Raw genomic sequence first — 25,417 nt, forward strand, 5'->3', positions numbered from 1 at the left:
AAAAGGCGCAGCTGCGAAGGAACGGGTGGGAACCACGCCTGATTCCAGGTGACTCCTAGCAGGGAGGGGAGAGTGTCTCCGTCAGCCGGTAGGGTCGCGTGCCTCGGGCGAGTTACCGGGGACGAAGCTGCGGGAGCGCGCGGGCAGCGGCCCGCCGCGGAATACTTGTGTGCTGCGGCCAAGAAGAAGGGTGATGGAGGGGCGTCAAGAGGCTGGGAAGGAGAGCAAGGTAAAGAAAGGATGCAACCCCCCTCCCAACCTTCACCTCCCTCCATGATACCCAGTGATGCCCAATCAGGGAGTGGGGCGTGTGTGCGTGTGTTCGCGCGCGCGCGTGAGCTAGAGAGACCTGAGCAAGGGGGTAAGGGGGTGGGGCGCCTCTGTGGCACCTGCATGGGGCTTGATGAGGATGCCAAAGGAGGCAGGGTTTACCTTTGCCCTGACAGATGGAAAGGGACCTGTCACTGCCACTCCTCCCCTCCCCAGGACCAACTCACGATTCTGGCCTAATGGGGAAGAAGAGGAAGGAGGGATGTTAGGGATTGAGAAGAGGATGGAGTACCTTCTCCTTTGCCAAAGAGGGAGGAATCCAGTTCAGCAGTAATGGCTTCCTTTGTGTACCTGTGTTCATATAATCATAAGATCACTAATTCTTCACTCTTTCCTCTTGATTTCATTCAACAAATAGTTATTGAGCATCATTGGGCTCACAGAGGTGCACACTTTTGAGCATTGGAGGCATGTGCATAGTGGGCTGTGGCTGAGGACAAGGATGGAGTAGCTGTGGTCCATCCTTGAAGTTCCATCTCTCTCAAGCAGTTACCAAACAGTACAGGTTAGAGCAGAGATACTAAGGTAGCAGGAGGGAGACAGGAGAGTTAGGGGCCCCTTGTACCAATGAGCCAGATTGTGTGTGTTGGGGGGGTTGCAGTTGGACAAAGGGGAAGGCTGCCTGGGGATGTCAGAGAAGCCAAGTGAGGAGTTTGGAGAGTTGAGAGGGGCTGAGAGACACAAAGTATAGAGCAGAAAATATCTGTTTCAATGCTTATGTTCAGATTCATGGCTAAATCAGTTAATATATGTAAAATGCTTAGGTCAGTACCTGGCATATAGGAAGCTCAAGTATGTGTTAGCTATTTTGTTGTTGTTGTTACTGTTATCATATGGGATGTATACTGGGCTATCAAACTGATGGGTCCATTCCCAAACTTTGTAGGTGCCAGACTCTCTCAAAGTCCAGTATTAGAGCCTGTCCTCTAGAGTAAGCATCGCCTTCTCCAAGATTCTCCTTTAAATAGGAAGAAATGAAAAGAATATTAAATGGGGCACCTGAGTGGCTCAGTTGGTTAGGCGACTGCCTTCGGCTCAGGTCATGGTCCTGGAGTCCCGGGATCGAGTCCTGCATCGGGCTCCCTGCTCGGCAGGGAGTCTGCTTCTCCCTCTGACCCTCCCCCCTCTCGTGCTCTCTCACTCTCATTCTCTCTCTCTCATATAAATAAAATCTTAAAAAAAATTAAAAAAAAAGAAAAGAATACTAAATGAAGATGTAAATAAAAATATAATAGAAGAGAAAATGAAATAATATAAAAATACTTGACTAATCTAACAGAAGGCAAGGGAAAAAGAATAAAGCAACGAAAAAACAGATGAGAAAAAGAAAAAAAAACAAAAAGCAAGATGGTAGGTTTATAGCTTATGTCAGTAATTACAGTAATTATGAATAGACCAAACCCTCCAATTAAAAACATATTCAGGGGGTGCCTGGCTGGCTCAGTTGGTAGAACATGCAACTCTTGATCTCAGGGTTGAGACTTTGAGCCCCACCTTGAGTGTAAGGTTACTTAAAAAAAAATTGAGACTGGATTTTTTTTTCAGATTGGATTTTTTTTAAGTAGGCTTCATGCCCAGCATGGAACCCAACATGGCGCTTGAACTCACAACCCCAGATCAAGACCTGAGCTGAGACCAAGATTCTGACACCTAACCAACTGAGCCACCCAGGCACCCCTCAGATAGGATTTTTAAAGACAACTATATTCTGTCAAATGACACATACTTTAGGGGCTCAGCAGGGAGTCTGTTGAGATTCTCTCTCCTCTCCCTTGCACCACCCCCGCCTCTCATTCTCTCTCTCTCTCTCTCTCACACACACACACACATACACACACACATATACTCTCTCTAGAATAAATAAATAAATCCTTTTTTTTTTTAAGAGACATGTTTTAACTGTAAGGACACAAAAAGAATGCTAACCCAAAGAATGATGGCATAGCTACATTAATTTCAGACAAAGTAGACTGTAAGACAAGAAGTATTACTAGAAATAAAGAGGGACATTTTATAATGATTAAAGAGTCAATTCAACAGGAAGATAAAACAGTCCTAAATTTATATGCAACGAATAGCATCATTTCAAAATATGCAAAGTAAAAGATTACAGAATTAAAAGGAGAAATAGGCAAACTCACAATTAGAGGTTTAACACACTCTCTCAACAAGCCCCCTGCCCCCAAATCAAGTAAGGATTTTGAAGATTTAAAATACCATGATTAGGGGTGCCTGGGTGGCTCTTTCGGTTAAGCGTCTGCCTTCGGCTCAGGTCATGATCCCAGGGTCCTGGGATTGAGACCCATATCGGGCTCCTTGCTCAGTGGGGAGCCTGCTTCTCCCTCTCCCTCTGCCTACCGCTCTGCCTACTTGTGCTCTCTCTCTCTGTCAAATAAATAAATAAAATACCATGATTAATCAACTTGATCTAATTGGTTTAATTAGAGCTCTGTACCCAACAACTGCAGGTAACACATTCTTTTCAAGTGCCACTTGAAACATTTACCAAAATACATTATATGTTGGGCTATAATGCAAGTATCAACAAGTTTTCTTTTTTATATTTTTTATTTTTTATTTTTTTTATTTTTTTTATTTTTTTTATTTTTTTTAAAGATTTTATTTATTTATTTGAGAGAGAGAATGAGAGAGAGAGCATGAGAGGGGGGAGCATCAGAGAGAAAAGCAGACTCCCCGCTGAGCAGGGAGCCCGATGTGGGACTCGATCCTGGGACTCCAGGATCATGACCTGAGCTGAAGGCAGTCGTTTAACCAACTGAGCTACCCAGGCGCCCCAAGTTTTCTTTTTTTTAAAGATTTTATTTATTTATTCATTAGAGACAGAGAGAGGCAGAGGGAGAAGCAGGCTCCCAAGGAGCAGGGAGCCCGATGCGGGACTCGATCCCAGGACCCTGAGATCATGACCTGAGCCGAAGGCAGACGCTTAACCATCTGAGCCACCCAGGCGCCCTCAACAAGTTTTGAAACATTGAAATCATAGAATGAGATCTCTGTCCCATTAGAATTAGCAGGGAATCCAAACAAAAAGATAACTAGATTCCAAAATATTTGGAAAGAAAGCAACATGCTTCTAAGTAATTCATAGGTCAAAGAAGAAATTAAATGAAAATTAGAAAAAATTTTAAAGAAATTATTTTGAAAATATGATATATCAAAACTGGAGATGCAGCTAAAGAAGTACCCAGGGGGAAACTTACACCTCCAAATGCATATTTCAGAAAAAAAGAAAGGTTGAAAGAAGTCAATGATCTACATTTCTTTTTTTTGTTTTGTTTTTTAAAGACTTTATTTGTTTATTTGTCAGAGAGAGAGCACAAGCAGGGGGAAGCAGGCTCCCCACTGAGCAAGGAGCCCAATGTGGGACTCGATCCCAGGACCCCAGGATCATGACCTGAGCTGAAGGCAGATGCTTAACCAACTGAGCCACCCATGGGCCCCAGTGATCTACATTTCAATATCAAGAAACTAGAAAAAGAAGAACAATTGAAACCCCAAGAAAGTAAAAGGAAGGAAATAATAAAGAGCAGAAATCAATTAATAGAAGGTAAATATACAAATATAGGAATTCAAGAATGCCCAAAATAGTTTTTTGAAAATACTAAAAAACTGATAAGCATCTAGCAAGACTGATAAAAGAGAGAAAGAGAGAGCAAGAGGGAGACTGAGAGGGAGGAAGGGAGAAAATATTAATTACCAATATCAGGAATGATAAAGTGCACATTGATAGAGATGTTTCAGTCATTAAAGAGATATTAAGAGAGGGGGCCTGGGTGGCTCAGTTGGTTAAGTGACTGCCTTTGGCTCGGGTCATGATCCTGGAGTCCCGGGATTGAGTTCCGCATCGGGCTCCCTGCTCAGAGGGCAGTCTGCTTCTCCCTCTGACCCTCCTCCCTCTCATGCTCTCTGTCTCTCATTCTCTCTCTCTCAAATAAATAAATAAAATCTTAAAAAAAAAAAAGATAATAAGAGGGGCACTGCCTTTGGCTCAGGTCATGATCCCGGTGTGCTGGGATCGAGCCCCACATTCGGCTCCCTGCTTAGTGGGGATTCTGCTTCTCCGTTAGCCTCTGCCCCTGCCCCCGCTCATGCTTTCTCTCTCTCTCTCTCAAATAAATAAATAAAATATTAATAAATAAATAAAAATAAAAGAATTTAAGAACAAGCTTACACCAACAAATGAGAGAATTTAAACAAAATGGACAAACTACTTGAAAAATGCAACTTACCAAACCTGAAATAAGAAGTAGAAAATCTCAATAGTCCTATGTCTATTATAGGAAGTAAATCTATAATTAAAAACTTTTCCAAAAATACCTAAGCAATATAATTTCACATATGAATTCTTTGAAGCATTAAAGGAAAACTAATACCATTCTCATATAAGTTATCCCAAAAACAGAAATAGAAGGCACAGTTCCAACTTATTTTCGGAGGACAATATAACCTTGATACAAAAACCTGTCAAAAGGAAGTAGATGATGGTGATGGTTGCACAACACTGTGAATATACTTAATATCAATAAACTGTACACTTTAAAATGGTTAAAATGGTAAATTTTGTGATATGCATATTTTACCACAAAATATCCTGTCAAAAACATTAAAAGAAAGGAAAAAACACAGGTTAATCTCTCTTGTGAACGTAAATGGAAAAATCACAAAATATTATCAAGTTGAATAAGCAATATATAAAAACATAATACTTCAGGGCACCTGGGTAGGTCAGTTGGTTAAGCATCCAACTCCTGATTTCAGCTTAGGTCATGACCTCAGGGTGGTGGCATTGAGCCCTGCATTGGGCTCCACACTCAGTGCAGAGTCTGCTTGTCCCTCTCCCTCTGCCCCCGACTGCCTGATCACTTGCTTGCATGCTCATTCTCACTCTCTCAAGTAAATAAATAAATAAAACCTTTAAAAAAAAATAAAAACTAAAAAACAAAAAGATAATACTTCATGATGAAAGGCCTTATTCCAGGAATGCAGGGTGGTTCAGTATTTGAAAATCAATCAGGGGCACCTGGGTGGCTCAGATGGTTAAGTGTCTGCCTTTGGCTCGGGTCATGATCCCAGGGTCCTGGGATCGAGCCCCACATCGGGCTTCTGGCTCAGTGAGGAGCCTGCTTCTCCCTCTCCCTCTGCCTCTCTCCCTGCTCATGCTCTCTCTCTCTCTCTCTGTATCTCTGTGTCTCAGAGGAATAAATAAAAAAAAATCTTAAAAAAAAAAAAAGAAAATCAATCAATGAAATTTGGGACATTACAGAGTAACAGGAAAACCCACTTGATATCTCAATAAAGGGAGGAAACATTGATAAAAATCAGCACTCTTACCAAACTAGGCATAGAAGGGATTCTCATTAATCTGATTCAGAATTAATCATCTTCAGGATTACATTTTGAATGCACCCTCTGAGATCAGGGACAAGGATTTCCTTTTTCACCACGTCACCACTTCTGCATTGTGCTAGAGTTTCTAGCAAGTGCAATAAGGCAAGAAAAAGTAAAAGGTATAAAGGTTGGAAAGGAAAAACTAAAACTGTCATTATTTTATATTATAGGATTATATATGGAGGAAATCCAAAATAATCTACAAACTATTAAAAGTAGTAAGTAAAGGGTGCCTGGGTGGCTCAGTTGGTTAAGCGACTGCCTTCAGCTCAGGTCATGATCCTGGAGTCCCTGGATCGAGTTCCGCATCGGGCTCCCTGCTCCACAGAGAGTCTGCTTGTCCTCTGACCCTCCCCCCTCTCATGTGCTCTCTCTCTCATTCTCTCTCTCAAATAAATAAATAAAATCTTAAAAAAAAAAAGCAGTAAGTAAATATAGCAAGGTTCTTGGACACAAAGTAAATATATATAAAATCAATTGTGTGTTTCTACATACTAGCAACAAATAACTAGGGAATGAAATTTTTAAAAATATTTCAAATAGCAACAACAATAAAAAATCATAAAATATTTAGGAATAAATCTAACAAAGATGTGCAAAACCTTTACAGAGAACACTACAAAACATTACTGAGAAACATTAAAGAAGATCTAAATAATTGGAAAGATATTTCATGTTGATGGATTGGAAGATTCAAAATTGTAAGAATGTCTATCCTTCCCAAATTGATCTATAGATTCAATTTAATCTCAGTCAAAATCCCAGCAAGTTTTTTGGGTGTAAATTAACAAGCTGAGTCTATAATTTATATGGAAATGCAAAGATCTATAATAGCCAAAATGATTTTGAAAAAGAACAAAGTTGTTAATTCTATCTGATTTCAAGTTTGTCAATTATAGTAATCAAGACTGTGATATATCAAAAATACAGACATATGGATCAGTGGAAGAGGATAGATAGTACAGAATTGCTAACACTTACGAAGTCGATTTATTTTCTACCAAGATGTGCACCAAAGCAAATCAATACTCAAAAGATAGTCTTTTTTAAACAAATAGTGCTAAAATAACTGGCTATTATATGGCAAAAATGAGTCATAACCTATACCTTACACTGTTTACAAAATGAAGTGAAGGTGGATCATAGACCTAAATATAAAAGCTTAAACTATTAATTTCTAGAAGAAAAAGAATAGAATATCTTCATGACCTGGGGGTAGGCAAAATTTCCTTCAGGAGTACACAAAAATCCTTAATCACAAAAGAAAAGACTGACCTATTGGAGCTTGTAAAGTTGTAGGTCATTAAAAGAGTGAAAAGGCAACCCAAAGAGTAGGAGATATTGGCAACAGATATAACTGACAAAGGACTTGTCTCCAGGGTATATAAAGAGTCCCTACAAATTAATAAGAAAAAGACAATCTGATTTTTAAAAGAGGAGGGGAGGGGAAGGGAGGAGCAAAAGACTTGAATAGGCACTTTACAAAAGATCTCCAAGTGGGCAATAGATACATAAAATGGTGTTAAACATCATTCCTCACCGGGGAATACAAGTTAAAGCTACAGTGCTCAATTACCATGCCCCCACCAGTATGGCTATGATAAAAAGGACTAACAATTCCAGTATTGGCAAGGATGTGGTGCAACTGGAATTTTCATACAATACTGGCAGGAGTATAAATTTGTACAATCACCTTGAAAAACTGGCAGTGTCTGCGAAAGCATTTAAACACATGCCTACCCTATAAAAGACATATGCAAGAATGTTCACGGCAGCTTTATCCATAATAGGCCAATCTTGAAATAATCTAAATGACTACCAACAGTAGAATAGATACATAAGCTATGATGTATTCATATGGAATACTACATGGCAATGAAAGAGAATTCCTGCTGCACTCCACAACGTAGATGGGTCTCACTAAAGACCACGGACACAAGAGCGTATATACTGTGTAATTGCACTCCCATTAAGTTTTAAGTCCAGGTAAAAATAATCTGTGGTGATAGCAGTCAGAATAGTCGTCCATAGTTGTGGCAAATGTGTGCCAAAGCCTGTGAGAGAGAGTGAGGGGAAGTGAGCCATGGGCAGGTGCCAGTTTGTATATTGGTGAGCAACGCTTGAAGGTACAGTGGCTTCTTCCCTTCACTTGGCACAGTGGTATAGACAGGGTAGGTGTTCAATAACTGTGTGTTGAAAAGCTCAATGCAAGAACGAACTCATAGTTTGGTGCCTCACGGATCTTTTCACTTAGAGAAACGCATGTGCTTTGCCCACAAGCCAATGCCTCTTGGCACTAAACATGGCGAATAGAATGGTTTCAGGAACCCCTCAAAAGGGGCGAGAGCTTCTTATCTAGCTCACTCTAGGCTCTAGTGAAAGGGTGCCTGAAGTAACCAGCTGGGGAAGAGGTGAGCTGGTAGCTGAGAAAGTACTTGGGGTTTGGAATTTGAGAAACTGGGTTCAAATCTGGCCCCGCCATTTTGCAGCTGTGTGATTTGGGACAACTTATCTCACCTCTCTGGTGGTCTCAGTTTCCGTATCTATAAAGCGGGGAGAAGTCGGCCTGCTTCTGAGGATGGAAGTGTGGGAAAGTGTTGTAGGAATTGTAAAGCCCTGAGCAGTGACTTATCAGGATCCCTCTAGGGGTAGCTGGTGACCCCAGGGCATTGAAGAAGCAATGCTGCTGAGGTGGGCTTTGCAGGAGGACCTGAAGTCTGCAGTGAGGATGCGGTGAGGGGCTGTGGTCAGTCATGTCAGAGACCTCCCCTCCCCAACAGCCCTCCTCCGTATCAGTGGACCTGCAGGGAGACAGCTCCTTACAGGTGGAGATCTCTGATGCAGTGAGCGAGCGGGACAAGGTGAAATTCACCGTTCAAACCAAGGTGAGGCTGCCAGGGGAACGAGAGGGCAGCTCAGGAGGCTGCCTCAGGAGGCTTCAGGAGCTTGAGGAGCCTGCTTCCCCCAGCCTCGCTTGCCTGGGGCTTGGGGAGCAGATGCCAACATCGACTTTGGGCCCTGCTCCTCAACCTGACTCCTGCCCCCTGCCTCTCCGAGAAAGCAAGCATCGATTGTTGGCCGAGTCCTAGCCATGCCCTGTCCGTCATCCTGACAGAAACCATGGACACCTGAGTCACCAAGGCCCACCTTGGGCCTCACCTGGGATGTGGGACTGGGGAAGCCCCAAAGTGGGTGCCCAGGATGCTTGGTGGGTGCAGGATTTGGGAGGGGAGGAGAGCTACCTCAGACAGGCTTCCCGACTTCCAGAGCTGCCTCCCTCACTTCGCCCAGACGGAGTTCTCAGTCGTGCGACAGCATGAGGAGTTCATCTGGCTACACGACGCCTATGTGGAAAATGAGGAGTACGCCGGCCTCATCGTGAGGAAGGGCCGGGCGGGCTGGGGCTGTGAGGGGCAGGCCTGGGTGCTTGGGCGGAGATGGAAGGCTGGGCGACACTTCTGGGCGTGGGTGATGGCCTTCTCGGCAACGAGAGGCCTGCCGGCTCTGTCCCTCCCTTGAGCAGATCCCCCCAGCCCCTCCAAGGCCAGACTTTGAGGCTTCGAGGGAAAAGCTGCAGAAGTTGGGTGAGGGTGACAGCTCCATCACGCGGGAAGAGTTTGCCAAAATGAAGCAGGAGCTGGAAGCGTGAGTGCTACTTCCTTTCCTTGTCTATGATGAAGCTCCAAGCCCACCCCCGTCCTGAAAGTCCCAGGATTTCATTGCCTATGGTTAGTTAGAGACCCCGACCTCTGACCTCAGGGCTTCTGAGGGGAAGGGGGCAGGATAATCAGAGCCGAGGAGGGCCCATGAGCTGCCTGCCATTTTCTGCAGGGAGTACCTGGCTATCTTTAAGAAGACAGTTGCAATGCACGAGGTCTTTCTGCAGCGCCTGGCGGCCCACCCGACCCTGCGTCGAGACCACAACTTCTTTGTCTTTTTGGAATATGGCCAGGATGTGAGCTGGGCCAGAGCACACCCTTGGGTCACCCTTGGGGGTAGGGGGCAGGGCGCTAGGTGGGCTCAAGCCTCCGTCTCATTGGCTCCAGGAGGGACATGAGCCTGGGGTGGGAGGTGCGAGTGCCCACCCCAACACCATACTCTCCGCCCGTGTGCTTCAGCTGAGTGTCCGAGGAAAGAACAGGAAGGAGCTTCTTGGAGGATTTCTGAGGAATATTGTGAAGTCTGCAGATGAAGCCCTTATCACCAGCATGTCAGGGCTAAAGGTGACCCCTGGGACCCCTCTGTGGATTCAACCCAGGGCCTCAAGTCCACAGCAAACACTGAGGCCCAGGGTGGCTGTGGGAGGGAAACCACTGGTGGGGCATGGCCTAGAGGGAAATTGTGCTGCCCCTGCGTGTCCATGGCCGCCGTGTCCCTGCTGACTCCGTGTAAGTGGCTCTTGTCTGGCTCCCTTAGGAGGTGGATGACTTCTTCGAGCATGAGAGGACCTTCCTGCTGGAGTACCACACCCGCATCCGGGATGCCTGCCTGCGGGCAGACCGTGTCATGCACTCCCACAAGTGTACGCAGGGCCCAAGGGGCCCTGGGTTCCCTGCCCCTTCTCCCCGGCATTCCTACTCAGCATTCCTACTCTCTGTGGGGAGAGGAGAGCAAGAAATGCCCTGTGTCTCTCCATGACACAAACACCGGGGGTGGGGCTTGATGTGCAGACCAAGGGGGTCTGATGAAGGGCTGTTCCCCAACAGGCCTGGCAGATGATTTTATCCCTCTCTCTGCTGCACTGAATAGTCTGGGAACACAGGAAGTCAACCAGCTAAAGACGTGAGGACTCTCTCTCACCCGTCCTGCCCCTGCCCCCCACCTCTCTCTATGCCTGTAATACTGTGTCTGCCCATGAGGAGTCACTGTGGAAATGTACCATCAGCTGTAGGTGGGAGGTGAAGTTCCTGCTGGGATTTGGTAAAGAGCAGAGGGAGATTTCCCCACTGCAGGGCATTAGGGACAGCAGCGCTAAGGGCAGGGAGGCTTTAAGCAACACCCTCTCAAGACCCTTGCCCTAACTCTCCCCCACTGCCTCCTAGGAGTTTCCTCAAATTGGCAGAACTCTTTGAACGACTAAGGGTGAGTCCTGCCTTCTGTATTGGAAGGGCACCCAATCAATGATCCTTTGCAGGGAAAAAATATCTCCTCCTGAAAGAGGAGGGAGCTCCAGGATCATTTTGGAACGTTTGGTGATAACTTGGGCCCAGTTGATACCCTGGACTCACCCTCAGTTAAACCCTAGTGAAATGAGATGGAGGGGGGACAGGGATCCAGCCAAGTGTGTGTGTGCAGTGATGCGGGCAGGGGTGGGAGCCAGGCCTGGCAGGCCATTTACAAGGATGTGCCACGTGCCTCTGGCAGGCTGCACCACATTGCCAACGTCCTCCCCCAGACACACACTTCCTGAACTCTTCTCCAAGAGTCACTGCAGTGTGCCAATCTTTCTAAAATGTCTGCTGGACTACCTCTCTTCTCAGGGACCTTCAGTGACCCTGCCCCTCCCAGAAACTACCCAAAACACAAAGCCCAAAGTCCTTAGCATACATTTTAGGTCTTTTGGAATCCAGCCACTGCCATCCAAATGCTCCCACCGACCTCACGGTTCCCTGAACACATACGAGGCTTGCACACCTGCAGAGCCTTTGGCTGTTGTCTGATTCCCAGTCAACCCCCAAGATCCAGGTCAGATGCCACTCCTCTGTCAAGTTTTCCTTGGCCTGCTCCCCTGAACATCAGGGTTTGACCTAGAGTGGTTATCAAGTGACTCTGTTGGATATTGAGATGAGCAACACACCAGCCCTTAGCAGCTCCTCTGCAAGCTCCCTCCCCAGCCTCCAAATTTCCTGATTCAGAAGCTGGAGGGCCGAGTGGCGTCTGATGAGGACCTCAAGCTGTCAGACATGCTGAGATACTACATGCGAGACTCACAGGCAGCCAAGGTGAGCTATGGCCCCAGAACAAACTTCAGGGCTGGAGGACAGCAGGACTGGAGCAACAGGGGAGGGCAGGCCGATGAGGCAATGGGCAACAGTGATCCCGCACCCCTGCTGGCCCCAGGACCTGCTGTACCGGCGGCTTCGAGCACTGGCTGACTATGAGAATGCCAACAAGGCCCTGGACAAGGCACGCACTAGGAACCGGGAGGTTCGGACTGCTGAGAGCCACCAGCAACAGTGCTGCCAACGCTTCGAACGCCTCTCTGACTCAGCCAAGCAGGGTAAGCCCCATGGCCCCAGAGACCCTGCCACTGGGCTGCCTACCCTGCCGGGGCCCCCATTTCTCCTCCCTCCCCTCCAGAGCTCATGGATTTCAAGTCCCGCCGGGTCTCCTCCTTCCGCAAGAACCTCATAGAGTTGGCAGAGCTGGAGCTCAAACATGCCAAGGTGAGCCCTCCACCCTCACCGCGCCCTCTTGCTGCCTTCCTGCCATCCACTCCTAGACCTCTAGGTTCTTACCAAGTACTGGCAAACATGTGTTGGGGGAAGGTGGTCTGGCAGCCCTGAGCAGCCCCCATTGACTTTCACGGTCACGTTCCATCTTGGACCAGGACTCTTCCCTTCTCATTACTAAGCCCTCAGTAAATGGCAGCTATTATTGCTAAGGACAGGAATGCAAGAGGGAGGAGGGCAGGAGTTATTAGGTGTGGAAAGAACAGCACATTTTATCAGGCAGCAGGCTGGCAGTGGGTGGGGGACATCAAGACCTCTCTCCTCTGCAGGCCAGCACCCTGCTTCTCCGGAACACCCTTGTCGCCCTCAAGGGGGAGCCTTAGTGCAGCCAGAGCCTACTTCAGGGCTTTTAGTGGCAAGAGTCCCCCAGATTTCCCACCCCAAGATACCACCTCCCCAACCACAGCAGCCACTAGCCATTACCCCGTGATCTCCCAGGGCAAGCCCAAGCCCCACTCCCACCCAAAAGTGCCAGGTCCTGCAAGAGAAAGCTAGGGCAACATGGGTACCATACCTGGGCCACAGGTAAGAACCCCAGCCTAGGGGAGGCCGGGAGCCTGGACCTCCCACCTCTCCTGGAGTCTGAGAGGCTGCCCCCAACCCTCTGCGCCTCCCGACCCCGCCAAAGCTCGTTTTGTCCCCAGCCTGTTCACAAATAAAAAGCCTGCTTTTTGTAGCCAGGAGGCCTGCTTGTCCTTACTTCCCACAGCTCCAGAGCCCACCAGGTACACCTTTACCGGGCACTATGGACACCAGGCCCTGTGCACCACCCCCTGCAGTGTCAAAAATATCTACCCTTCCTGCTTCCAACTTAGAGATACTGGCAAGCTCTAAACTAAGGAACCACCTTTAACAGGCTTTTTCCCCCCACAGTTCAGGTTGGGGTGTGTAATAAACCCTGCATTCACACCCTTAGGGTGAGATTTCTAGGATACCTTTACCTCCCAGGCAGGCAAAAACCCGAAGTACAGATTGGCGAGAGCCTGCAGCAATGCTAGCCAACAACCTCTTGGTTAAACACAGGGAAGTGGGACCCAAGACACTTGGGTCTGAAGTCCTGGGCTCCACCTGGCTTGGCCCCACCCTGGACTCGTCACATCTGCAGAAGGCCAAAGGCTCACTGGCTTCTGACTCACAGCAGCCACTGGACCCGGCCCTCATAGATGAGTCAGCCATCCATGAAAGAAGGCAGAGAAAAACCAGAGAGAACCTTGAAGACCGAACAGCTCAAGAAGCGCTTTGTAACTTGCAATCTCACAACCCACACTAGGCAGGCCTGAGCATGGGGCTGGAGAATAGGCCTCACTGCCCAGCTGCCCACCCGAGTAAGAGGCTACAGGAGAAAGAGTTCAGGCACAAAGCCCCTTCTGACCAAAAGGCTCCTGCAGCTGGCAGGACACAAACCCCAGTTCAGCTAACTCCCCAGCGGTCAGTTTGGGCCCAACTGTGGTACCACCTATGAGTGACCACTGTCAGAGGAGGCTCAGCCAGTCGCTGGGGCCAAATTAAGGGGGTGGATGGAAGCTGGGTATAGAGAAGACATGCTGTTCATTACCTCAGCATACCTTCCCCTGCAAGGTCCCCTGGGCCCCAACCCTGAAACAAACATCCCATTAGTGAGCCTTTTTATTGTTGTGTGTGTGGTTTTTTTTTTGTTTGTTTTGTTTTAATTGAAGGTCCCTTACTGGTCCTGCTTCCATGGGTGGCCAAGACCAGGGGAAAAAGGCAGGGGAACCAGGCGGCGCAAGGAGGGGTCATCTCCACAACATTCCATTTATACACAGAACTAAACAGACAAGCACAGAGTCACTATTGCGGTTAGAAGTTGGCAGCATGGGAAAAGGGGGGAACAGGTAGGGAATTGGGGTGTCGTTAAAAAAAAATACAGGCCTCCCCAAACTGGGGTGCCTAGGGGGAACTTGGTCTGCTTCAACCCAAGAGGAATCAGAAGATCAAAAGCAGTTTGGGAAGGCCAGAACCGTCAGGGATGGAGGGAGGAGGAAGGTCCAGGGGGGTGAGGGGGGGTTGTTTGGCAACTGGGGTGAAGGGATTGCCCTCCCCCTGCTGGGATCCCCCCAGCCCCTCAGGTCTGGCAGGAAGGGGGCAGCCTGCAACCCCCATGGGCAGGTCTGGGGCTGCCAGATGCTCCAGGCAGGGGGCTGGAGGGGGCTCACAAAGGCTTGCCCTCCAGGGAGATGACAGCACTGCCCCCCAGTTTCTCTGCCAGGGTGCAGCGGTCCTTGACTTCCTCGTAGCAGTTTGCTTGTAATTCATGCTTGATCCCTGTGAGGAAGAAGGGGAGCATCTGTGAGCAGGATGCATTGGGGGAGGGGAAGTTGGGGCTGGGAAGGAGCCAATCAGAACAGATGGAAGGGACAAGGTTACCTTCCAGCAGGCAGGGAAGAGGAGGGGGGAGATATCTCATATACCATGCCTTTCACCCACCCCGGCAGCCAAAGCCTGAGCACAAAAGTGCGTGGCACCGATGCTGGCCCTTACCCGTCAGCTTTTTCTTGATGGCATCCTTGGAGCTGGCATAAATCATTTTGCTCTTAAGGGGTGCAGACTCCGGTGCCCTGGAGGAAAAGGACAGTCAGAGAACATGCAACAAAGTTCCCTCTCCAAGTCTGCAAGTGCCCTCAAGTGAGAGAAGACTTCGAGAAACCCTTGAACTGGTCCCAGCACTGAAGCTTTGACCAAGTTCCCCACCAGCAAGTGTTCTGTTACAACACCCTCCCCCCAAACCCACAGAGGTTCCCATGCTGAGAAAGGAGGGCGAGGCAGAGCTAGGGCAAGTGGTAGGAAGAAGCGCCCGCAGGGGAGCTCACCAGAAGATAAACACCAGGTCCTCCTTCTTGCTCTCCTTGGTCTCATAGGTTGCGTCATAGAGCGCATAGCGGCAGTCCTTGTCTGGCAGCATCTTGACAAAGGTGGTGTAGGGGTCGTCTACAGTCTGGCCCACATCACCTACCAGGATCTCCTTGCCCTCCTCCAGGATGATGTTCTTCTTGTCCTCGCTCAGGCAGAAGAGTACCGCCTTCTTGCGCTTCTTCACCTCCTCTGGTGTTGAGGACTTGCGCACCTTCATGTCATTGAACACTTTGATGACACCGTCAGAGACCGCCACGCCGGAGGCCTAGGGGACGAGCCACATATACTTCATAAAAGAAAGACTTTGGGACTCCCCCTGAACTCCCTCCTTTGCAATCTTAAGAGATCCGTCTTGGATGCCAACAAGTCCTCAACCAAGAGACCATCAATTCCCCTTCCCAAGCCAAGTGTCACTATTTTCCCACCCAAGCCACTGTCCAAGGACCAAAGAGAAAACCCCAGAATGGCAGCCTTAGAAGAAACCTCTAATCATCTAATTCAACATCATTTTTCCTCACCCAACATCTTACAGCCTAGAAACTGAGGACCTGTAAGAAGCAGAACCTTGGCTTTGATGTGAGCCCAGAACTAAAAGAATCCACAGGCTACTGACTCGTTTCTTACTCACAGTACTCCATCTCAGCTTTTGGATAATAGTGCTGACTCAAAATTTCACATAGGAAAGGGAGACTCAAGGCACCCAGGTTATAACCATCTCTTCTGGAAGGAGAACCAGGATCCCACAATGATAGACAGGACACCAACGAGTTTAACAGTTCTCGTTAAGTCCATCAGAACTACTCAGTGCAGTTGTTCACAAACCACCACCCTCTTCTTTGCTGGGGTCTTCTTCAACCAAGGCAAGAATCACAATCCCTAATCAAAGCCCTAACCCATTAACTCCCCGTCCTCCGGGAAAATGTAGGACCCAAAGGTCGGTGACATAAGTTAGCAGGTCAGAACCAAATATCCACGGTCCTCGAGAGCTCTTTAAACGTCTATTTTGGGTCGTGTTGGGGGGACACCCTAGCCAGGAGGGGGGCTACTGTCCACAGTGAAATCTGCCGCGCCCCCCGCTCCCGGAACTGCAGAGGAAGCCGGCCACGTGACTCAGCCGCTTCCGGCGTAGGCGGGGGGGGGGGGGGAAGCGCTCGCCGGGGTCCGGCCCCGTCCGGGAGAAAGCAGTACCCGGAGGCAGTAGCACCCCAGAACCTCAACCCCGAGGAATCGCCTTTACCGACAAGCGTATCAGCCCCCTCCGCTGCGGACCGGAGCCTGGACGAGTTACACAACCCTCAGTTCTCGTAGCCCTGGGGCCGAACACAGGGGGCGGGGTGGTTTCCGGGCGGTGCCTGCCTGGGTCACTTCCCTAAACTCGGCTCCACCCTCAGGCCCCATCCGGGAGAGCCGAAGGCCCCGCTTGTCCAGGGCTTCGGGCCCAGCGGCGGGGGGCCTGAGCGTGTGCGCACGCGCCGGCCGACTGTGCCGTTCCAGCCTTTGCCGGATGTACAGAGCAGAGAACCCAAATCGCTTTATGGGCTCCCTCGCAGGGCCGTGACCTCCGCGGTGCAAACCCGCAGCTCCGGATCGCGCGGTGCAAGCCCCTAATCCCCAGCGCTAGCACTCGGACCCCTCCGCCCCCGCATCCCCGTTGGCCCTCCGCCCCCGCCCCTCCTGGGCGCAGACATCCCTGCCACCTGCTCTCTACAGACCCGCCAGCCGAGGGAGGGTGACGCGGAGACAGAACAGCCCTTGGGTGGGGCGCGCGCGCCGAGACCGCTCGCGCGCTTTTCCCTCGCCGCCCCCGGGCCGGGTTCGGAGGCCGCGTGCTCCCGTAGAACGCGCGCCCCCGTGAACCGACTTGCCTCAGCGCGCGCCACCGGCAGCTCCGCGAGGGGCGGGCGCGCGCGCGCCACGGACCCCTCCCCCATAGCCGGTGTCCGCGCGGGCGCAGCAGCGTGGTGGGGGAGGGGAAGGGAGTCCAGGGGGCGCGCGAGCGACGGCCGAGCCAGCCCTCTCCAGCGCCCGCGGGCGCGCACGCGCGTCCCAACACCGCCCGCCCCTCAGCCCGAGACCCTCATCCCGCCCGGGGCGCTGGGGGAGGGGGTGCCGACGTCGCTCCACCGTTCCCTCCCCTGCGCGCAGACGACCAACTCGCAGCCGCCTCCCGTCAGTCGCCAAGGCCTGCTGCTCACCATGTTTCCGGAAGCGAAAGGAAGATAGCAAGGAGAGCCAGAAGAGATGAGAGCCTCTGCAGCTGCTGCCGGGATCCGACTGAACGCGGCCTCTCCCGGCCCCTTCCGTTTAGTATGAGCCGCACAATGAGGGGCGGGGCGGGCTTCCGGCGCTCCCCCCATGGGCCGACGGGAAACGAAGTCCAAGGGTCCTGCGCCGTCCTCGGGCTCCCTGGGTAACAGAGTCTTTTTCGCCAGCCGGCCTCCCAGCGCCGCATTACATGCTGGGAAATGTAGTCCGAGACAGCAAAGAGGGACTAGGGCTATGGCACGGAGAGCGCGCCCATTGGTCGAATTTTCTAGGAAACGCTCAGCTGAACAAAGGCCCCCCGCGCTAGGTTATGTGACCCGAAAATGAGCCCTCGACCTCGCCGCTCTTCACCCGCGGCGAAACTGTTTCCTAAGATCCATCTTGGCAGGTTCTGGTCTGAAAATTCTGAGTTTAGTGTTTTGCTTTTCTGAATTGAAGCAACTATTTATTGGCCTGGAATCTAGTCCTAGATAAAGCAAGGAGAATCGCAAGTGTAAAGTGTCTTCAACCCGATAAACAATTCATTGAGCACCCTTCATATGCAAAGCCACTCGTCTCCTGAGAAAAGGCCATATGCAACTTCAATAAAATTAGAGTAAGAGGAAAAAACACAAGAGAAAGGCTACAAGGAAGTCTTTAAAAATAGAGCTTTGTCCTTATTTGGCAAATTCACGAAAAATAAAGGGAGAAGGGCAGGGGGTTGTGCGATCAATCCAAAGATTGTGTGCCTTTTACTAAACACAGTGAAAAGAAGAAATAGATATTAAACCAGACTTGAATCATGTTCTCGAGTGGATAGCCAGGCATACAGTTAACTTAAAACCCGGAAAAATTAAGACACAGCTCTGTGTTAGCCTAAGTTCCGAAAAAAGAAACGGGTGGGGACTACGGGAAGTTTTCGTTGGCCTCGCACTACGACCAAGGCCTTAGGCTCTGCCGAAAGACACTAGAGTCGCAAACAAGGGAACTGGGAGTATTGGTCCCATCAGCTGAATAGTGTAAATGAAGAGCTGGAAGCCTGGTCTTCAAGACCGGGAGTGGGGCACCTCGCAGGGCATGCCGGGGGTTGTAGTCAGGGACATCCCGCTGCACCGCCCACCAACCGAGTTCCCGGGAGCCCCAGGTGGAGGCCGCCGCTCGGCCCCCAGCCGGGTAAGCGACCCTCCCAGAAAAGGAGACTGGCTCCACTTTTTTCAAGCCTCGGAGTTTCCAAGAGTAACGAGGAGGGGGAGAGAGACTTCGAAGTTACCCTGGAGACACGCTCCCGCCCGCCCCTAGCCACGGGATGCCCTAGATGTCCTTATTAGGACAAGAGACTGGAGGGGGTGGGGCCAACCCGAACGCCCGATGGAGGCTCCTTATAAGGCAGCCTCGGGAGGGAGGCGGGAGTTCGAAGCTGGCTCGGTCGGGGGTGGGAGGGCGGGGGCGGGTTCGCGGTTGGGCGGAGTCTGGAGGGGCGGGCCTGGAACTGCAGTTCCCGCCTCTCCGCTCCACGAAGGCCCCGGACTAGCTCTTCGCGACTTCCGTAAAAGAGCTGGGGGAGAATGTAACTCCCTGGCGAGATCCTGGAGCCGAACTCGGCTGTATGTGTCCCTCAACCTGGGACCCTTCTGCATAATCCTAAACCTAAACCCCCTTGAGGGTCTCCCACCTCCAAATGACTATGTGTTCTCCCTTTCCACCTTCGTCCGGGCTCTTACCTCCCCTGAATCTAACCACGTGCCTATCTCAGACCCCCCCCCCCCCCCCCCCCCGGCCCCTCCCCCCCCCGAACTCCCCCCCCGCCCCTCTCCCCCCCCCCCCCCCCCCCCGCTCTGAGGCCCAGCACCTCCTGTTTGTCCCCCTTCTACTTGTTCTCTGTTCCCTCCGTCCTCCTAGCTTTGGCCTTCCCTGAATGTCCCCTACTTCGCGCCCCTCCTCCACTGCTGGATCTCCACGCCCCGCTCCCACCACCCCAGCTCGGGATCACCTTTCCTTCGGAGGGTCCTTTAGGTCCTCCTACATTACCTTTGTACCTTCATCCCCAGTACCCCTTTCTAGATGTCCCTCCTACAAATATACCTGCACTCATTCCTCCCCACTCCCACCTCTCGGGCTTTTCAGAAGCCCAGTCTCTCTCCAGCATCCTCAGCAAAGGTGAGACTGAAACTTGACAGCCTCAGGTTCCTTGATGTTAAGCACCACCCCCAGCCAGCCCTCCCAGCCACACGGGGACGCTGTCGGCTTTCTGTCCCGCACAAAGAGGACCCCGCTCTCGAATCTGGGATGGGAGGAAGGGGCGGGTCAGGGCTGGGGTGGGGCGGTCTGGGTGGGGCCAGTCCAAAAGACTCGTTTGGGCCGGGAGGGGCGAGAGGGTGAAAGGCCGGAGAGAAAGAGCTCGGCACCAACCACTTAGAGTAGTGCAGGGGCGGGGAGGGCAGCAGGAGGAGGCTGTTCTCTAGTTAGTGCCCCGCGTGGGGCCACGTGATTGGAGAGGTCCCGCCCTCACCCTCCAGAGCCAGGTGTTCGAATCCCGTCTCCAGAACTGGCGGCGTCCTAGTCGGGTGGGCGCGACGCGCCAGAGGACCCGCCCTGAGGCTCATGGCAGCGCCGGTCCGCCTGGGCCGGAAACGCCCGCTGCCCGTTTGCCCCAACCCGCTCTTCGTACGCTGGCTAACCGAGTGGCGGGACGAGGCAGCCAGTAGGGGGCGCCGCACGCAATTCGTGTTTCAGAAGGTGGGTCCCGGCTCGATGCGGACAGGTGCGGGCGGAGCCAGACAACCAGGCCCGCCCTGACCCAGTCCGGTACCCCTGCCCTCGCCAGGCCCTGCGCTCCCTCCGGCGGTACCCACTGCCTCTGCGCAGCGGCAAGGAAGCTAAGATCCTACAGCACTTCGGAGACAGGCTCTGCCGTATGCTGGACCAGCGGCTGCAGCAGCACGAAGCATCAGGCGGTGAGCGAAAGAGTCAGGGCCGGTGGTCCCCTGAGCCTCCCCCAGGCGCAGCCTCCATAACCACCTGGGATACCTTAGCTTCAGGCTCCCCACTCACGTCCAAGTTGCTGTTTGACCTCAGGCTAGTGGCTGGCTTGCCGAACCTCACCCCTCTCACCTACCAACGGGAGCTGGCAGCGTTCCAGACCTTCCCGCCTGCTGGATTCCGTGGCACTGACTCTCTTCTGCTCCCGCAGGTGACCATGCCCCGAGTTCACCATCTGGAGAGAAGAGTCCAGCCCAGGAAGGGCCCCTTGCCAGAGTCCAGGACTCTTCCAAGCCAGTGAGAAGTGGGCGAGGGCAGTGAAAAGGAAAGTGGGAGCCCCGGGAGTAAGATTTTCTGGCTTGGGTGACTTGGCAGGCCTGGGTCCAGATCTGCCACCAGTGAGGCCTGGCTTTGGGCAAATGACTTACTCTGGTACTTAGTTTTCTTCTCTGTAGGTGGAGATATTGAATGATAATAGAGTCAGGTGAGAGTTCCACGATCAGGCTATTTAGGGGGCCAAGCCCAGTAAGTCGTGAGGATTGCTATTACTGGCTTTTCTTGCCTTAACACCTCTGTTCTGCAGCCAGTGGTAGAACTGAGGCTGGGTCAGGCAGATTACACCCCTCACCCCATTCCCACCCCCGCAACCCTCCCACCGTCTCAGCCCAGCTTTACAGGTCGTCCCATCATCAGACCCATTTTCCAGACAGGGACACCGAGAGGCGGCTGGGGGACTTGCTCGGGCCACGTAGCCTGCCGAGACAGAATCTGACCCTCAGCCCTGCCAGAGATTCAGTCCACGATGGCTGACTGGTTTCTGCGTCCAAAGCCTTGGTGTATCTTTCAGATTCCAGCCCAGCCCAAAGCAGGGGGCTTGGGCGGCTACTGGCCGGCTCGGTGCTCGGGCGCACGCGCAGTGCTGCTACTGCTCTACAGGGAACACCTGGTGAGCACGGGGCCGACCCAGGAGTCAGGAGCACCCAGGCAGCGGGGCCGAGGCTCCTGGAGGGGGCCGGCCCCAGCACTGACCCTCCCTTGGTTACAGAATCCTAGTGGCCACAGCTTCCTAACCAAGGAGGAGCTGCTGCAGAGGTGTGCCCCGAAAGCTCCCAAGGTGAGCCCTGAGGTGGGAAGGGAGGGAGCCGAGTGAAAGGATGGAGCTGTGGATCAGACCCTAAGCCCACCAGAGACTTCTCTTCTTGGGAGCAAGCAGTGGTTTGGGGCCCAGGGAGTTGGACTGTGGTAGCACCAGGAGCTTTCTAAGGGTCTCCTCCCCTATGGACAGGTGGCCCCTGGGAGTACTCGGCCCTGGCCAGCCCTCCGCTCCCTCCTTCACAGGAACCTGGTTCTCAGGACACACCGGCCAGCCAGGTGGGGTCAACTATGGGGGGGGGGGGGGCGGGGGGGGGGGGGGGGGGCAGTGTGTGTGGGGGGAGAGAACGTGCATGACATTCTGAGTGGGGCCCTACAGTCACCCAGCAAATTGCAGGCCTCGTGCTGTTGAGATGGGTGTGGGAAGGGAGGCCTTACTCCCAAGAGCCCATACCGTGGGAGTACCAAGAGGATCTGAGAGACCAAGCAGTAGGTAGGGGGCAGGAGAGGGTGCCACAGGTTATTGGAAGAGCAGAACAGCTTTGCTGAAGACACAGCATTTGGACACACCTTAGAATTTAGTGGGGAGAGATGCAGGAGCAGCACTCCAGAGAGGAGGGAAAGGTGATCTGAGACGTGCTTGTTGCAGACTGAGAAATGTCCCTGGGCAGGTCCAAAGGAGGCTGATCTGAGGAACGAGAACACAGCCTGGGGGTGACTTGTTTGTGCAAGGGTTGCCAAGGCTGGTGAGACCAGCCGAGCTGGGGGCAGGCAGGAGAGCCTGCCAGGTGTGAGTGAAAGAGGGAGATCTGTGTTCATCTACCAGGTACTCACTGACTCCGGAGGGTCTGGAGCTGGCCCAGAAGCTGGCTGAGTCAGAGGGCCTGAGCTCACTGAATGTGGACATCGGGCCAGAGGAGCCCCCTGGGGAGGAGCCAGAAGTGCCAGGAGCAGCCTCTGCTGAGCTGTAAGGAGGAGGAGGAGGGGCATGACAGGGGAGCAAGAGGGGTCCCAGAAATGAGGCCAGCCCTCTCTCCATCATCTACAGCTGAGCTGCCCCACCCCCTGTGGGTTGCGGGGGGTGGAGGGGGCGGTGGGGGGGGGACTGCCTGGCACTGATGTTCTGGCCTCAGACACACCAATACCTCCCTGCCCCTTATAGTGGCGCCAGCGAAGGGAGTGTCCAGCAGCCGCCACTGGCGCTTGGGCCTGGAGAGTACAGGGTGCTGTTGTGTGTGGACGTTGGCGAAGCCAAGGGGTGAGTGGGGGCGGGCAGCAAAGGAGAGGATGCTGGGGGCGGCGGTGACAGGGGCCTGCCCTGATCTGGGCCTCCTGTCTCACAACTCCAGGGCGGGGCACCGGTCAGAGCTGCTCCTCGAGCTACAGCGGCTGCATGTGACCCACACAGTGCGCAAGCTGCACGTTGGGGACTTTGTGTGGGTGGCTCAAGAGACCAGGCCCAGAGACCCAGGTAAGGGGTGTGGACAGAGGGCGGGTATCCGAGGCAGGGCCTGGTGGGCTGGGAGGACGCGAGCCAGCAGAACCTTTCTTGGCCTCCCGGCAGCAAGACCTAAGGAGCTCGTCCTGGACCACATCGTGGAGCGCAAGCGGCTGGACGACCTCTGTAGCAGCATCATAGATGGGCGCTTCCGCGAGCAGAAGGTTCCTAGACTGGCCTCGCCATGCTCCCCGTTCCCTGTCTGCCCTAGGGCTCCTCCGTGGCCCAGAGGTGTCCAGGGCACTTCGGACTGGCCTCAAGGCAGAGCTCCCATGGCCACACCCCCGTTAGAGCTGCACCCAGGCAGCCCAAGATCAGAACCCTCAGGGCCCCTGCAGGTGCACAGTAGGTGCGCAGGGTGACTGGCTGGACTGAGGAGCATAGTCGAGATCCCTTGGGTGGCCAGGCCCTCCAGTCTGGGATAAGCAAGACCCAGACCTCAGTGTAGGTGCTGGCTGCTGGGCTGACCACATAGTCGTGCCATGTGTAGGCCAAGAGAGGTTTGGAGAACAGACATCATTCAGAGATAGTGTAAGGCTTTTCCGTGCAACGGTAATAACAGTGTGAGCAAAGGTGGAGGCCCTCTGAAACAGGCAGAGAAGCTAGGGAGGACGAGGAGGTGGCTTGGTGGGGCCAGGGTCCCGTGATGATTTTGAATGTGACATGATGGACAGCTGGCCCATGGGCCTCCAGGCCTGATCCTCCTGCCTGTCTGCCACCCCAGTTCCGGCTGAAGCGCTGCGGCCTGGGCCACCGAGTGTACCTGGTGGAGGAGCACGGCTCGGCGGACCACCTCAGCCTTCCTGAGAGCACGCTGCTGCAGGCTGTCACCAACACTCAGGTGAGCCAGGAGGGCCAGGCCAGGCTGGTAGGGACCCCACGGTTCGTGGCTCCAGCCAGGAGTCCCCTTCCTCTTTTGGGTGGGTTCCTCTTCCCCAGGTCATCGATGGCTTCTTCGTGAAGCGCACGGCGGACATTAAGGAGTCAGCTGCCTACCTGGCCCTCTTGACTCAGGGCCTGCAGAGACTCTACCAGGTGAGCAGGCGCCCGTGTCCCTGGGCCCTATGCTCCCCCCGAGGAAGTGAAGTGAGCAAGAGCCCTGTTTTTCAGGCTGGCCCATGGAGGCCTAGGATTCGGCAAGGACTGGCTGGGGGGCTGGTCCCCTAGAGCTCTGTCCTGGCCTCAGTTCCCTCTTCCCTCAGGGCCGTACCCTCCGCAGTCGCCCCTGGGAACCCTCAGGGGACCCTGACTCAAGGCCTGGGTCCTCCCCAAATCCTCTCTGCTCACTCCTCACCTTCAATGACTTCAACGCAGGAGCCATCAAGAACAAGGTACTGCCTCCACCCAGTGCCTCCTTACGCGGCCCAGCCCTGGCCCACTCCTGATACAGTCCTCCCCCACGCCAGGCCCAGTCTGTGCGGGAGGTGTTCGCCCGGCAGCTGATGCAGGTGCGCGGGGTGAGTGGGGAGAAGGCAGCAGCCATAGTGGACCAGTACGGCACCCCTGCCAGGTAGGCCCCCACCGAGCTCCCCGGGGGTCCCCTGCCCCTGCCCTACCTGCGTGGAATTCGGCTCTACCTATGCTTTGTGCAGGGGTCTGGCCCTGCCAGGGCTGGACAGACCCAGAGATGGACAGGCCTGACTGAGGTCACGGAGGTCAGGTGGTTAAGGCAGACAGAGCCAGCTCGGACCAGATGGACCAGGCGGACCAGACGGGATCTCAGCCACTAGGGGAGGCTACAGGAGGGAGGGGGACCCGCCACCTGGTGCAGCAGAGAAGGCTTCTGGAGGAGGGGGTTGGGCCATGAAGACGGGGCCAAAGATGGCCATACCTGGGGCACATTTGCCGCTGCATGAAGGGATGGTGAGCTGGATGGAATAGGACCTTGAATGCCAGGCTCAGGAAGTGCAGCAGCGGTTCCGACTCCCCTACCCCATGCTGACCTCTTCTGCCTGTCTCCCCTAATGGGGGCCCAGCCACCCAGAGTGGGCCAGCTGCGTGCTATTGTCAAGCTTTAGAAACTCAAACACCCCACCCCACCCCCAGCCTGCTGGCCGCCTATGACGCCTGTGCCAGCCCCAAGGAACAGGACATGCTGCTGAGCACCATCAAGTGTGGCCCGCTGCAGAGGTGACGGCAAGGAAAAGAGCCCAGAGGGAGTGGCTGAGGCTGGGGTGCTCTGGCCCACGGCCTGACCCTCACCTGCCTCTCTCTTTGTGCAGGAATCTGGGGCCCGCTCTGAGCAGGACCTTCTCCCAACTCTACTGCTGCTACGGCCCCCTGACCTGAGCTGTGCCACGAGGCTGACTCCACCCCCGCCCACCTTCACAGGCCAGCCAGCCTTTTAATCAGAATCTGTTGGGCTACAATAAAAATATAAGTATTTGCAGCTTTGTGTATTATGGAGGTGATGCCAGGCCCCAGCGGCCTTGTGAAGTGTCCAGGCGGGAACTGGGGAGACCAGCAGGTCCAGTGGTTTTTAAACTGAGCTCCTCGGGACTCGGGTTCCCTGGGGGAGCATCGATACCACCAGGGAGATGGAGTC

General features: G+C 53.1%; 3 protein-coding genes across 8 annotated transcripts; 2 read left to right on the plus strand and 1 right to left on the minus strand.

The window, feature by feature from the left end:
- The first annotated feature begins 86 nt into the window (after positions 1-86).
- SNX32 (sorting nexin 32) lies at positions 87-12,905 on the plus strand. The gene is made up of 13 exons (XM_035013279.1): positions 87-229; positions 8,517-8,621; positions 9,004-9,114; positions 9,260-9,381; positions 9,568-9,691; positions 9,855-9,959; positions 10,153-10,258; positions 10,443-10,518; positions 10,779-10,818; positions 11,592-11,678; positions 11,797-11,956; positions 12,037-12,122; positions 12,458-12,905. Exons 1-13 carry the CDS (start codon positions 194-196, stop codon positions 12,509-12,511), a joined length of 1,212 nt encoding a protein of 403 aa, XP_034869170.1. The 5' UTR covers positions 87-193; the 3' UTR covers positions 12,512-12,905.
- Positions 12,906-13,942: 1,037 nt separating this feature from the next.
- On the minus strand, positions 13,943-17,424 carry CFL1 (cofilin 1). Its single transcript, XM_035013280.1, has 4 exons — positions 17,255-17,424; positions 15,017-15,324; positions 14,688-14,764; positions 13,943-14,471 (listed from the first exon to the last, which is right to left on the minus strand). The coding sequence occupies exons 1-4, from the start codon at positions 17,414-17,416 to the stop codon at positions 14,359-14,361; spliced, it is 660 nt and encodes a 219-aa protein (XP_034869171.1). The 5' UTR covers positions 17,417-17,424; the 3' UTR covers positions 13,943-14,358.
- A 2,211-nt stretch (positions 17,425-19,635) lies between these two features.
- Positions 19,636-25,261, plus strand: MUS81 (MUS81 structure-specific endonuclease subunit). 6 transcript variants are annotated; one of them, XR_004680750.1, is made up of 16 exons: positions 19,636-20,039; positions 20,128-20,257; positions 20,494-20,579; positions 21,130-21,228; positions 21,328-21,396; positions 21,568-21,653; positions 22,201-22,341; positions 22,537-22,632; positions 22,724-22,845; positions 22,939-23,036; positions 23,597-23,713; positions 23,812-23,907; positions 24,187-24,203; positions 24,279-24,382; positions 24,919-25,002; positions 25,095-25,261. XR_004680750.1 is itself a non-coding variant. In XM_035013281.1 (16 exons), the coding sequence occupies exons 1-16, from the start codon at positions 19,905-19,907 to the stop codon at positions 25,159-25,161; spliced, it is 1,659 nt and encodes a 552-aa protein (XP_034869172.1). In that variant the 5' UTR covers positions 19,637-19,904; the 3' UTR covers positions 25,162-25,261. The 6 variants fall into 6 exon arrangements, 4 of the variants coding, with proteins under 4 accessions (XP_034869174.1, XP_034869175.1, XP_034869172.1 ...); XM_035013281.1 differs by having other exon boundaries at positions 19,637-20,039; positions 24,075-24,203; XR_004680751.1 differs by lacking the exon at positions 25,095-25,261 and having other exon boundaries at positions 24,465-24,938.
- The last annotated feature ends 156 nt before the right edge of the window (positions 25,262-25,417 follow it).

Source organism: Mirounga leonina, unplaced genomic scaffold (genome assembly GCF_011800145.1).
Source record: "Mirounga leonina isolate KUSES-001 unplaced genomic scaffold, KU_Mleo_1.0 Mir_166, whole genome shotgun sequence".
Classification (NCBI taxonomy): Eukaryota; Metazoa; Chordata; class Mammalia; order Carnivora; family Phocidae; genus Mirounga; species Mirounga leonina.